The 14,693-nt window shown below is 40.7% G+C and overlaps 2 protein-coding genes across 2 annotated transcripts in view; one reads left to right on the plus strand and one right to left on the minus strand.

The window, feature by feature from the left end:
- Positions 1 to 14,693, plus strand: part of LIMS2 (LIM and senescent cell antigen-like domains 2) — a 24,772-nt gene that overhangs the window by 7,070 nt on the left and 3,009 nt on the right. The window contains exons 2-6 of the mRNA XM_010132961.1: positions 2,144 to 2,303; positions 3,090 to 3,156; positions 3,467 to 3,587; positions 12,734 to 12,883; positions 13,741 to 13,891. Coding sequence (XP_010131263.1) covers positions 2,144 to 2,303; positions 3,090 to 3,156; positions 3,467 to 3,587; positions 12,734 to 12,883; positions 13,741 to 13,891 — 649 coding nt within the window. The remainder of the gene's footprint in view (positions 1 to 2,143; positions 2,304 to 3,089; positions 3,157 to 3,466; positions 3,588 to 12,733; positions 12,884 to 13,740; positions 13,892 to 14,693) is intronic.
- GPR17 (G protein-coupled receptor 17) lies at positions 5,751 to 10,781 on the minus strand. Its single transcript, XM_010132960.1, has 2 exons — positions 10,656 to 10,781; positions 5,751 to 6,822 (listed from the first exon to the last, which is right to left on the minus strand). Exon 2 carries the CDS (start codon positions 6,783 to 6,785, stop codon positions 5,751 to 5,753), a length of 1,035 nt encoding a protein of 344 aa, XP_010131262.1. The 5' UTR covers positions 6,786 to 6,822; positions 10,656 to 10,781.

The following is a 14,693-nucleotide window of genomic DNA, read 5'->3' on the forward strand; positions in this document are numbered from 1 at the left end:
TTTTTTAAAATGTAGTTTCATGTTTATAATGCAAACTACCACCCCCCCACCCCCCCCCCCCGCAACAAACACAACCTTAGATCATGCTTTGTTGTTAGTGCTTAGGGTGTAATACCTGCTGTTGTGTAGGAAACGGTGAGACTCACTGGAACACTCTTTTGCCTGGGTTTCTTCTGTAACCCAGAGGAGCTTTGTCAATGATGACATGGAGCTTTCTTAGTTATGGCTGTTGGCTAGCTTAAGTCATGGAACTGAGGCATCAAGTTTTTCAAGAGGGAAAAAAATGCTCAGTGGGGAGATTATATTTTCAAGTCCTGGTACACATTCGCATGACGTAACTGAAAGAGTGGTGTTTGAAAACTAAGCAGATTAGGTCTCTTGGCTTTGCTGCAAACAGTGATGTTTTTATGTTGACCTTTGGTACTCTGTCAGGATAGAAGTGTTTCTTTAACCTATGATCTCTAGTTTATGAAATTCCAGGATTTCCTGCTTGTCCATAATTCCGGTCTGTGTCTATTTTTTAAAGCTCCTTCATACTACAATAAGGAAACAACTTGTAGCAGATTTCTGCTAAATCAGTACTCCCTTCTTGAAATTATTACCAGCTCCTGTGACGTTTGCCACCCTTAGAATTGCAGTGGCAGAAAGAAAGTGTATTTTTGCTGAGTGGTCACTCCAGGTCACAGTGTGGGATATTTGTACAGGCTGCAGATGTGATACATCTGGCTCAGCTGAGCCAGCTGAAGCGCTGGGTTGTTTTTGGTGCCTCTGGAGTATGAGACTGCTGCCTGCACTCCTGCCTGCTCATTCTAGCTGTGCTCAGAGCACAAATCCCTGGAATACAACCGGTAGCCTGTTTTTGTAGGGGTGTCTCTGACCAGAGAGAGGAGATTCTTCTGCTACTGGAACATGCTTACTGAGTTACTGTTCTCCATTAAGAGGTGTGGAAAGCAGCATGTCAGGTTGTAGAATAACAAGAACAATGGAAATTCAAAATAGCTTTGGACAGAAAAAGAAAGAAAAAAAACCCTTTTAAACCAAGCCTTCTTTCATTTTATGTATGTTATGTGCTTCAGGAAAACTACTACATGAATATTTCAGAGATTTTTAACATCTGGCGATTTTTTATACTCCCATTATAAAACTGCTGTCTTTCCAATCATAGAATGCAGACGGTTTTTCTGTATCTAGTTTTTCTATATCTAAATCTAAGAATATTGAATTTTTATATTAGTGGATAGTCTGGTGGTTAAAAGAAAGATCAGATTGCAAAAGGAAATTGAGACTCTTTCCTTTTAATTTTCCCCTCCCTGTTTGGACAAGCAATATACAATTTTAAATCTGCTTCTGTTAGTATATAGAGAACTGAGATTACCATGATGGCAAACTTGAAAATTTTGTGAGAGAGGTTAGGATCATTCTGCATTTTAGGGGAGATACAGGAAATGTCCTTTCCTTTACAGGATTTGTGAGTGTAGCTTTGGGGGTTTTTTAGCCTCACTTTCTGAGGAAATGAAGCACATGCATTTGCCAAGCCAGCCAGAGAGACTTCTCTCTTCCCATACCTTTTTTAGCACTTTGGCAGTTTCAACTAATTAGTCAGGAAGACAGAGGCATTGTATACAGTTGTTTTGCAAAGAATCTTGTGCACATAAACTGCTGAGCAGAGGGGGAGATGCGCTGTTAATTCCTAGAGGGAAGAGGAGACAGCAGTGGGCTATTGGTGCTTATGACACAGGAGAAGATCCTCAGAGGTGCACATCTGAGACCAGAAATCCCAAGAAGTCAGGATCATTGTGTTTGCTGCTCCCCGAACTACTGGTTTGTTTAAAATGGTGGATATTTGGTAAGAGCTATTTCCAGGGTGAAATGATGGGGTGAAAGCCTGGTGAAGCAGCCAAGAGAGTGCAGTAGGTAAGTCTGCTACACCAGCTTGTTGGGCCACATGTGAGTTGCAAGAACATTATTTCTAACTGATGTCAGTGATGAATTGATGCACTGATTTGGTTTTTTTCCTGTAAAAGAGAGTGTAAAGCAGTGGAAGTGTTGTGTTCATAGATGCTGGAGAAATTTGGATGATATGATTATGCTCATGTGATTGGCTGTGACATTGCTCATGTTCTTACTCTTGTCTTTGTTCCAGTAATATGTCTGATGCTCTCGCAAATGCAGTATGTGAACGCTGCCAGACTCGGTTTGATCCTGCAGAGCGGATTGTGAACAGCAATGGGGAACTGTATCACGAAAACTGCTTTGTCTGTGCTCAGTGTTTTCGACAGTTCCCAGATGGACTTTTTTATGAGGTGAGGTCTCATACTGTGTGTAAGAGAAGAGAAATAGCTCTATTAAAATGCAAGGAATTAGGTGAAAATTCTAGCAGAAATGGTGATTTCCGTCTTTCTTGCATGTTTAATTTCTTAGCCCTAAACCTTTGTAGCTATTTTTTTGAGGGGCTTCTGACTTTGTTTCCTTTTTTTGATTCTCCCGTACTCCTTCCATACATCAGTAACAACAAAAACTGCATGTTTGCTCTTTGGGTAAGAGGCATTTCAAAAAGAAAACGTTTCTTAAAATTTCATTAGACATAAGTGGATTTTTGTCTTTATTTTTAGTTATTTTGTACCAAACTGAATTTGGTGAACCCATTTAAAAACAAGGTTGAAATATTTTTACAGAATATGTGTGAGCACATATTCTGAATAACACACGGTTTTAAACATGCTGCATTCTTAATTTGCTGTATTAGCCATACGTAGGAGGGGTAGTTCTGAATTACGTACCTAAAAAAAGCTAAAGCAAAACCAAAATAATTCCAACTCTAGGAAAAGGGCTTTGGACACTTCAAGATTTTTACTGTCTTGTAGCAGCATTGCTATTAATTTAACTGCTTGCTGTGCAAATTCACCATGAGGCTGAAGCTGTATCTGGATATTTCCTTAAGAGTTTTAAAACAGGTGAGGGGCAGCTAGAACTGGAAAATTTGACTGACCTTGACTAATTGGTCATTTCAATGGAAAATTATGCTGAACTATCAAGCCACAAGAGTGATTCAGTTATTCACGAGGGCTCCTCTCTTGTTCTGTTCACAGTTTGAAGGTCGGAAGTACTGTGAGCATGACTTTCAGATGCTGTTTGCGCCTTGCTGCGGGGAATGTGGTAAGATGTGATGCATGTCAGCACTGTGGGGTAACAGCTACAGGTCCGTGCAAACATGCCACCATTGCAGTGACATCCAGTCCTGGGCTGGGATTGTTGAGGTTGTTTTAAAGAGCAGGAGCTCTGAAGGGAGACAAAGCATGATACCAGCAGTGATTTGAGGTGTCCTGGTTGTGGGAACAGTTGAGGTTTTTTTCCAAAAGACTGTACTAGTTCTTGTGGAATTAAAGTGGAAAGATTATGAAGGGCAATAGACTTTTGGTAAGACTCTCTTCCGCATGCTTCTCAAGGTGTTGTTTTCCTTTTGCAGGTGAGTTCATTATTGGGCGTGTTATCAAGGCAATGAACAATAACTGGCACCCAGAATGTTTCCGCTGTGAGCTCTGTGATGTGGTACTTGCTGACCTGGGTTTTGTGAAGAATGCTGGCAGGTAAGATAGAACAGGAGCTCAGAAAGTTTTATCAGTATGTTATTGATGCAGTAGTGAGATGTTGGTAGTGGTCAGTACTCGGTACTCTGAGCTTGAAAAGGTACCAAAGAATCTTCAAGGAGTAACTTGTTGGGAGATGGGAAATAGAATGAAGAACAGCATTCTTCATCCAGTGAAACATGTAGAAAGTAGAAATTCAAATTTTATTAGCTAGTGGATGGGTTCTGGAAAAGAAAAGGATTTCAAGCAAAAGGCTGAATAACAAGTGAAGAAAAGGGATTATGTGATCCTGGGCAGCCTGTTAATGAAGTAAGTTGCTAGGCAGGAAATCAAGATACAGCAAAAGGCGAAGACAGTAACACAAGGATTACAGCAAAACCTGTTCAGCATGTGATTCCCCGTGGTCTTTGGAAAACATTCATTTTATATGCAGAAATATATAAATGAGTCCTAAAGGTACATTAATGCATTTAATTAAGAAGAAATAAACACATAAAAGGAAACTCTTACAAAGGCATAACCATGATAAGAAAATAAAACAACCCAGCAGTTAGCAGTGTTACCCAAGTCATAGTTAGTTTCAGGCTTTCATAAGTCTGGAACAAAGCCTAGTAGTTTCCTAGAGTTTATATTCTCACTAACTAAATGGTAAAGAAGGGAAGGAAAGGTTTTATACTTGTACCTTGTCCAGCAGGGAGTCCTCAGGGACTCCCTCTTCTCTTCCATCCTGCATGCATATTCTGTGCCTTAGTTTTTGGAGTTGGGCATAAATGATTTTCCTCCAACACCTCAGCTTGTTAGAATGGTCTGTTGTGATAGCACCTCGGGTGTTTTGGGAAAAGAAGTCAGGGTTGAAGCAGTTCAAACAATATAAAGTATGTTTGATTTCATAATTTGTGGACCAAATCTAAAATGGTAAGGAGCTCATTCCCAAAAGCATACAAGGGGGACTTGCATGGGTGTGTGTCTGTACATAAAAACTATAATTCACCTGTCACGTGATTTTCTATATTATTTGTCTCCATACCATAGAAACAGTCTTCTAGTAAATATTGTTGGAAACTCTTGGGTTCTTTTTCCTTCTTGTCATTATAGCTGGTCATTTCCAGACATATTCCACTGGATGCAGTTTGTATCAGTGAGGATAATTAATATAATCCCTACTTTATCTGTAGCAAAGGAATAGTCTTGCTAGGTAAGTCACAAAAATCAATTGCACAAGACCTCAAAGACAGGAATCTCTTCCGGACAGAGTAGGCTTCACTTCTCTATATATTTATACTCTATATACTTACTTTTCTTCACTTTTGCTATTGAGGTTCATGTTTTTATGATTCAGTATGTAATAAAGATGAATGCTGTGTTCCTAAAGAGCCCTTTTCCATTCTTTAGTTTTAGGGTTATCAGGACAGCTACTGTTTTGAGGGAACTGTGTAAAACAGACAGTGTGCTAAATGTTGTCCAACCTCTGTTGGCAGCTTTGAGACAATGGCAGAGGGGAGATAGAAAAAGTAGCCTGACGCTTAGTGCTCCTTGCCACCTCTGAATGCTGGAAAGAAGGAAAAAAATTCCAAGTCCTGTCTTCATTGCAGTGCAGATTGTGTGCATTGCAGCATTTTGGTCTTTTTTTCTTGTCAACAGTAGTTACCACTTTACTGTGTATAAATGGTTTGAATTCAGAGGCCTGAACAAGATGTGCAAGCATGCTGTCTTTTCATCATCCAGGCCTATCTCAGAGTGGATCTCTGCTGCTGGCACAATATAAAATTTTCAAGAAGGCTGTATGCATTATGCAAAGAAAGAGTCGTTACTGAATGCTTTGGGACTTAAGCTTTTGTTGGGGCTTTTTTTTTTAGTTTTGTTTTTCTGTATGTCCATTTAATAGCCTCTTTGCTTCCTTCCCTATTCGTAAGTGTTCAGCCCTCAGTTTCACACCGTGGAAATCCACAGAACTGTACTGTTTGCAGTTTCAGTAAGACAAGAACATGTGATCTCTGTTGTCAGAGGGGATTTTTGCTAATTGCAGTCCCTTAAAAACAACGGAACTCCCCTCCTCAGGACGAGTTTCACTCTGCGTGGTCAATGTCCCTGCATATGTGTGCTTTCAGCTGATTTTGGTGGAACAAGAGAATTCTTAAGTTGAAGCAGTAAGGAGATTCATGTTCACAGTTCAGATTTAGCACTTAGTGAGCTTTCATTTGTCTTACCCTCGTACGTTTGAGGCAACATTATGGTATTTTTAACACAAAACAGATTGCACAAAGCCTCACGGAATTTCTCAGCTACAAAAAAATACATGACGGGGTCAAAGGCACCATTTAGACTCGTGAGACAGGAAGTGATGCGGTTACTGAGGGCTAAAATACGCTGTGTTTCACAGGAGGTTTTGGTCCCATTGTAATGGAGAATATAAATGTACCGATTGACATGATAAGGTACAAAGCAAATCAGAAAGATCATCAGGACCATGATGATCATTTTGATAGCTTTTTCCTTAAGGTGTTTCTCAACTCTGTTGCCACTCTTCAGGCTTCGGATGATTAGTAAGTAGCAAGTCACTGTAGTAACAAATGGGAAGGTGAATGCCACTGCTAAGGACACCAGGGCGTGACGTGATGCCTTTTCTCTGTAGAGCTGCAGGCAGACGGTTGTGTTTTTCATCTTGACTGTCTGCACACTGAGCAGCAGAGGTGCCATTGCAACCCCAACTATAACCCATAGAAAGACACATGCCGAATGGGCATAAAGGGACCTACGGAGCTTGATAGACTTCACAGGGTGCACGATGGCTAGGAAGCGGTCAATGCTGATACACATGAGGAAGTAGATACTGGCATACATGTTGAGGTAAAAAAGGAAGCCAGTGAGTCTGCATGGGATCTCACCAAATGGCCAATGATTACCAGAAAAATGGTACACCAGCCGGGTGGGAAGTACCAGCACAAAGGACAGGTCAGCCACGGCAAGATGCATCAGGAAAACGTTGGCAGGTGTCCCTGACTTTTGGTCTCGGATGAAGAGCCAAAGAGCCAAGGCATTGCCAACAAAAGCCAGGATGAAGTCCAGGAAGTAGAAAGTGGCAAAAAGTACGTTCTCGAGGTGTGTCTCTTTGCCGCATTGCTCTGACGATTCCAAAGAGAAATTTGATTGATTTGAGCAATTGAAGAGTAGGCTTGAGGGATCTGCAGTGTCATTCATTTTTCACCACAGTTTTGAAGGAAAAAAAGCCAAAAACCTGGAAGAATTGAGACAGTATATTAGAAAAGAGCCTGGTTTTGTGAAGACAAAAAAACCTCAACAACCCAAAAAAATCCACCCCAGAAAACACGCGTGGAAATCAGTGATGTCTCCTGTTTGCTAGTATTGGTGTTTAATACAACAGGTCAGACTGAGTTTAAACCCTTAAGTTAACATTCAGATGGGTAGCAGCATCTGAACAGCAAAAAGCACCGAATTGACTCAGAAAAGATTATTAGTAATGCCCATGCTGTCAGTGACTTGTTGAAGTGTCATCCTTCCTTGCAACCTTTTTATTCTCCCAGCATAACTCTCTCTCTTCTTCCCTCAAAAGCCTGAACTCAGATGTAATTTATCCAGGGCCTTTTCCAAGTAGCAGCTCAGTAAAACTGAGCTTTGCTTTGCCAGTCTCTCTGTCTGCAGGGTCTTGAACAGCATCAACAAAAAGTGGTAAGGTTTTCTGGGCACCTACCCGTGGCTTTTTTGACATTCTCGTCTGTGGGTATAGGTGGTAGGGAAATGCAGGCAGTCTGAGTTTCCAGCATTGTCCCTGTTTCTTGGATTCCTCAGAGGTGTTACAGTATGTGCAGCAGTCCCTCCACTATGTGCACTGTTGCATTTTGTACTGACTGACCATTCCTCCATAATATTCAGTACATGTGTAAAGATACCCTTTTTCATCTACTAACATTAACATTTTAAGATGGTTGCTGACATTGTTAGACAAAACTTTAAGTCTTGGGCAGAAGCTGTGCTATATGCTGTAATCTTGCACCATTCGACAGTTGATCCAAGCCATTACGCAATGTATTCAACTTCCCAACAAAACTGATTATTCGGATGTCTAAAAATTACTGTTGACTAATCGAGAAACTGAAATGGGATTTAGAACAGACCAAAAAAGAAAATTTCAAGGTAATTACCATCTTTTGTTTGGCTGCTGTCACTATCAGGTAGACAGAAAACTACAACAGCTAGAGATTAATATGCTGGACCACTTCTGTTTAGTTCATAGTTGAAAAGACAAAAGTCAATGGAAGGAAGACTGAATGAAATTCAGAAACTGAAATTTCTTCATATGGCCACAGAGGGGCCTTCTTACTCCATGTGTTGCCTGGAAACCCTGCATGTTTATGGCACAAAAAAGACTAGGTTTGAGTGTATGGGTACACAGTGCCTACTGCTGGCTTCTTTGTAGTCCTAGACAGGGCAACAAATCATTATTCTGTGATTATCTCACAATTACTAGAAGGGCAAGGAAGACCATACAGCCCTTTTTTCCAAGGGACATTTTGTCTGTAAAAATACATGTGAAGTCCTCCTTTCATGTACAAAAGGAGAATTCCCTGTTGCAGTTTTCTGTGTGTGTTTCATGGATTTGCAGAGGAGCCTGCAATTTTTGTTTATAGTCCCTTACAAAGTAAAACCTGCAGGTATGTTGGAACACAAGATTTTGAAGTTTGTATGTGATAGTTATATTGAATGCTCAAATACTTGGATGGAATTAGTTTAAATATGTATTTTTCTATTGCATACCAAAGGAGAAATATGCTGACACCTTTTTACTGGCTTTTAATTTACGGTGGTACCTACCACCTGATGTTTGGGCTATGTAGCCTTTCTTTGTCTCAGGTAATTACGCTTTTAATCTGTGAAAAAAGTAATGAGGTGATCTTTATGTACCCACCTGTCAGATCTGATGCAGGCCTGATGGCTAACCATTGCTCTGTACATGGTTGTGGCATCACTGAGGAAGCAGTAAGCTGGCTTGGATCAGCTGAAAAGGCTGAAGTAGGGGTTGTCTAATGGAACAAGCAGGGAAGTCTCTTGTCTTAAAGCTTTAAATCAGTTCAGGAAGCAAAGCAATAAGCAGACTTTTCCCATGTTTACAAGCTAAATGCTAGGGGTTTAGCAGCATGATATGTTGAACTGATTCTGTCTGGTTATAGAGCTGATTTCCTAAGGAGGATCTTTGGGATTCAGATTCAGCTGAATGTCAGTGCTAGACTTGGAATAGCCAAGACTTAAAAGTTGAGTTTTGTCCTCATTGATGGCAGCGTTGTATCTGCCGTTTCTATCTGGATGTGGTTTCACTGCAAAGTATTCTGGAGTGGAGTAGAAAGGAGAATGTTGGAGTAATCTAGAAGCCCCATATATCAGTGTCAGGAAGGGAGAGGCTTAGAACTAAAATTAAATTTAAAAAAAAAAGATAAAAATGATTTAAAAAAAGATAAAATTTAAATAGATTCAGTCATTTCAAATAAGTGCCTTCATAGGAGAGCTACTGTTACCCAATTTACTTTTTTAGAGCAAGGTGAAGGGAGGTATTTTTTATTGCCTGGTTAGAAATCTTAGCAAAGGGAAGTGGGCCCCTTTCCAATTTTGCTTAGCTTTAAATTAGAAGGGAATTTTAATCAATTTTTACTTTTTTTTTTTTTTTTTACAATTCTATTTGTTGAGGTGAAAATTGTGGTGTAGCACTTAAGCAGGTTAGGCAGAAAGCTGACATGCCCCTAGAATTATGTAGCTGTTGAATTGGCATGCTTTCAACAAAATGCTACAACTTTACAAAACTGATAGCTCTTTGACAGTGTGTTCTGTAGGCACTGTGGAAAGCCCTTTGCTGTTATTTACAGTTGCACTTCTATTTTGACTGGTTTTGTCTTATCAATTTAAAGTAAACGTTAAATTTTTAGCTTTTCTTTCTTTTTGATTTGTTATGCTTACAAGAAAGCACTCAAAGTCCTAGAAAGCTTGTTCTATTACACTGTACGATTGCTAAGAGCAAACTAGAAACCTCCTCACGTGACCTAGAATGTGTAATTGGTGCTAAGCTATATGGTGCAAGAGGCTTTGACTCAACAGACAAAACTCCTTTAGGAGTCTGGCTCATTGTCCAATAATTTCCGCTTGGATTGCACTCTTGGTGTTTTGCAAATATTTAGTGCTTTACGTATTGCTAAACACCGCACTATTCTGGAATGAGCCATTATCCCAGGCCTCCCGGGGGCTACGCTGTAATGGGAATGTCACTGCTCATTTGAAGTCCCTGCCCACTGACCCTATTTTATACCCTGTTTCTCTTCTGCTCAAAACCAAGCAAGATAACAGTCCACAAGGCTGTCAGTATAGACACAACCTGATTACTCATTCAGCACATGCTCTATCTACTGTTAATGAAACAATTAATAAGCAGAAGAAATACTTAGCTCATCATAAGTTAGCTACCTGGCTGGTTTGGAGCTTTTGTTATAATGCCCACTGCAGATAAATTTGAACTATGTGTTATGGTTTGCAGTGGATATCAGTAATACCTGTTCTTGCTCTCAGCTAGAGCTGTTTCTGTTTTAGGATTATGCTGATTTGTGGGGTTTTGTGATTACAGTTTTAGTATCTTGTCAAATTGGAGTGTCTCCTATCTTTCACTGAAAGTACTCCTCATTAGAAATAGTCCCCTTCTGACTGAAATTATTCTCCTGAAAATCACTCCCTGCTGAGACTCCCACCCTTCAGCTGAAATACTTGTCTCTTGTGAGCATCAAAGCAGTGTCAGAGAGCACTGGACATACTGTACAACTGTCAGCTTTCCTGGCACACATGAATGTACATAAGGTACAGAAGTTTGAAAACTTGTCTATTTTGGAGATGTGTAGAAGAGTGAGGAGATTATTCTTTGAAGTTCAAAAAATACTGCCTGTTCTTAATTTCAGACATTTCTATTACATTAATCTGCCTCTGTGTGTGTGTCGTTCCACCTCACTGACACCAGCTAAAACTAATGCCATTAGGAAAGCTCCTTCATTATTCCGCTAACAGAAGTTTGTCTCTTACCTCTTCACAGTGCAGTCCTATGGGTGAAGTATAGGATCCTTTTGGGGAAAATCTCAAGAAACTCCTTCTGATGACAGCAAAGCAAACAGAAGCAGCAATGGTGAAAACGAGATGATCCAAAAAGAGCGTACAGTTGCAGAGTTGCAGAGGGTGGCGAGGGGAGCCCCTCTATATAGTGTCCTTCTAGCTCTGATAGCACATTATCAGCTCAGTCACACAACAGAGCAGGGGAGAGGACATCCCAGCACTGAAGAGCAGTCTTCATCCCAGCTGAGCTCTTGGCACTGGGGCTGCTGCTGCTGTTAGAGATATGAATATACTGTATGAATATTCCAGTGTTCGCGGTGCTTACTAAAGGCTGTTACAAAACTCCTGGCTGGGAACATAGACTTCTTGGAGTCCCCTGATTATTTTAGGAGGGTGGAGAGAAGCATTGTTTGGGGCAAGTCTGGTATTAATAGATACAACAGGACTTTTCAGAATGGGATAATTCCATAATGGTGGGAGTGGGGAGGGGGAGAAGGAGAGGGGCGGCTGCTATGGTAACAGCTTAGGCTGTCCAGCACTTCCCTTTGCTTGCAATAGAGGGTCTGTGGGATGGCAGAGAGAGTTTGTGAGTGGGGAGGGGTTGATAATGGTTTATCAGTGTAAATGGCTGAAGGCATCTTATTCAGCTGAATGAGAGGGGTCTCTTTCAGGACACTTGCTTCAGGGTCCTATGTCCTGCCCGTATAATTACTCTGCATTTGACAGCACCGAATAAAATTGATGCCTTTATGCTAAGATGAGCACAGCTGCATGTTTCCCTATAATGGGGTGCTGTCTGCTTTTTCTGGACTCCGTCTGGGCACACAGTAGTTCCAGCCCTGGAGAGAGACACTTGCTGACAGGAGGACTCGGATTTGGAGAGAATAATAATGATACTTAGCACTTAGACAGGCGCCTGCCAGCTGAGGGTCATAAATGTTTGAGGTCTCACAACAACATCTGTGTTGTATTCGTATCCCCATTTTACAGATCTAAGGCTAAGTGATTCATCACAGCAGAATTTTGGAAGGGACCCTGCAAAGAACCCACTACTTCAGCCATAAATCTATCCTTTCTATTTGAACTCTTCCTTTTGTCTGTTGTCTTTTGAGAATGACCTATACATCTCAGTGAGTGTTTCACATGGTGATATAGTGAAAGGAATTAAGCAGGCTTGTCTGTTTTGTGACAAAGAAACCCATGAAGTCATTCCTCTGTCGTTTTGGTTTTATCATAAATTATTCCCAGCCTGCAGCATTGCAGCTAGCGGGGTAGGTAATAGGCAAGTAAACTGAACAGCTGCTCCTGAGAGCTTCTAAATATTGAGATAAAATTGATGGATTCAGTGAGCTTTTACAGAAGTGTTTTATGCCTGGGCTTTTCTACCAGAAATTTGGCTTATCTGCCTGTTCAGGACTGTACTTGGATATGTTCTAGAACACAAGATAGGAGCACAGCTACAGTTACCACATAAACTGCAAAATTGCATAGTTCTTTATTTTCTTTAATTTAGGACTAAAAGGCGCTTGTAGACAGAAGAGCCAGTATTCAGTGGTCTCTTGTTTGTCCTGGCTATTGAAGACTAAGGAATCCAGGCATGGTGAAGGCATTTGAGCAATGTGTTTTGATTTAATACTGTTTGTTCACTCTCCTCAACTCACTGCCAGTGCTGTAATGCCTCTGTTATGGCTGGATCCCACAGTTAGTAATAGAGACAGGGTGTGGCCACCTTTCCTTGCCCACCTCTCAAAAAGGATGCAGAAGAACTGGAAAGGTTACCTATAAGAATGACAGAGTGATGCCCCTGATGGGATATAAATCAGTGAGTGTTGGAGTATTCTGCGGAAGTAGAACCCTGTGACTGCTCTATCCACATATTCTTTTCTGTGCAACTGGTGTGAAAGACAGAATGCTAAACTAAATTATGTTCAGTCTGACCTTGGAAGACACTTATTCTGTTATATAAAATTCATCCTACAGCATGCACTGCACGTTGTTTTAGGAGAAAGAATTTCTTAGTATTTTCTTTTTTTTTTGCTTTGTTCAACGAGGCATCTGTGCAGGCCATGTCATAACCGTGAAAAAGCTAAGGGACTGGGCAAGTACATCTGTCAGAAGTGCCACTTGATAATTGACGAGCAGCCTCTGATGTTTAGGAACGATTCCTACCATCCGGATCACTTCAACTGCACCCACTGTGGGTATGTTTTTGTATTCTAAACTTGAAAAAAGAAAGAAGAGACACAAACCATACAGTCAGCAGTGCAGTCCTTTCCAAGGCCTAAACTTTGCTGCCTTCGCATTGTTGAACAAATAAGTCGTGTGAGGAGAAATGGAAAGAAATTTGGAAAGCCTACGGGATCTTTAGTTTTATTTCGCCATTCAATGTTCTATTATCCTAAACTTGAATGACACTATTTTATACTGAAAATGAGTAGTTCCTTGGTATAAACTTACCTGGAAGGTGTGTGCAGATTATTCTAAAGGTGTTGTTCAAAGATAGCTGTTGCCAGGCTATTCAAAATACTTTAACTTTGCATTCCTGTATAGGAAAAAAAGGATGACTTGGTGAGCCGTGTCAGTCTTCTGGCACAGTCTACTACCATGCTGATACCTGTCTAACCTGAGTTATGCACCATGAAGGCAGTGTAACTGGAGCACAGTACTGCCCTAGAGAAGGTAACTGCTGAGGAATGGCTCGGTGCTGAGCACTGCTAGGGTGGTCCTTGCACCTGAGCTATCCCATTCAAAGATAGCTTGAGTCTTTGCATGACACCACATTGTTCCATGTAAATGCACCTCACATTTTTGCCAGAGTATCTAGCTGAAGACATGGTATTCCATCTATGTTCTCTTATCTGGCAAACTGAGAAAGCAATTTTAGAAAGATGATTGACAATAACTGTATTTTCACTAGCTTAATTTAGTGACTCTGCATTTGTAGCATGAATGTTGCCAAAATACGTTAACTTTCACATTTAGTCTTCCAAAACTTCATTTAGGGCATTAAAGAGCTTCACTTCGTGTTCTTACTTCAGGGGCATGTTTGTCTTTTCAGGAAGGAGCTGACTGCTGAGGCCCGGGAACTGAAGGGAGAACTGTATTGCCTGCCCTGCCATGACAAGATGGGAATCCCCATCTGCGGAGCCTGCCGCAGGCCCATCGAGGGACGAGTGGTCAATGCTCTGGGAAAGCAATGGCACGTTGAGGTGAGGCCTCTCCGAATCTGAAGCTTCCTTCCGGAGCCATTTTGGAAAAGGACTAGTGCTAGTTGGAAGCTGTAGACATCTGTGTGAGCTGCAATATGTGAATTCAGACAAAAAACCAATTGCGTAGGTTCTGATCGCCTTCACCTTATGAGTGCATTAGTACAGCAGGGTCATCAGGGTTCCTTAAGAAAGCTGTGCTAATGACAGTGATAATCTTAATTTTTAAAATGCCCTAATTGCATTTCCAAGATTCTTGCAGAATATGGTTCACTGAACAGCTTTTGCTTCCTAATAAATGTACATATTTACTATGATGTACTTGGATATAACCTCTCCAACCCTAGTTAACAGGTTCATAACTGTTAGAATTTGGAATATAGGCAGAGCCAATTCAATTCTTGCTATTTAAACCTTTTCAGTTTGTTGTTTCTATAACTTTCAGCTGAGTGAGTGTGCGTGAGTCACAGCTTGCTCTGAAGTTTTTAAATAATTTATCTTTTTAGTGATGGAAGCCTCCTAGGGCTTGAAGTGGGAGAGGTGCTGCTGTTCATTTGAAGTGCATTTACACCAACAATGTGTTGTAGTCCTGTTTTTCTTCTCTGAAACAAGCAAGATAATAGTCTGCGAATCTATCAGCAAGACACATGATGATTGCCCTTTCAACAGGTCTTCTACCTATCTTTAGTACAATTCTTAATTACTATAGTAGACTAAATATTTCCTCTTTTCTTCCATAAAGATTTTTCTGTCTTGAGTTTCATTAAAGCATTAAGTTTTAATGACATTTTTAAACTGAAAGAGT

This window comes from Buceros rhinoceros, unplaced genomic scaffold (assembly GCF_000710305.1).
Source record: "Buceros rhinoceros silvestris isolate BGI_N320 unplaced genomic scaffold, ASM71030v1 scaffold16463, whole genome shotgun sequence".
Taxonomy (NCBI): domain Eukaryota; kingdom Metazoa; phylum Chordata; class Aves; order Bucerotiformes; family Bucerotidae; genus Buceros; species Buceros rhinoceros.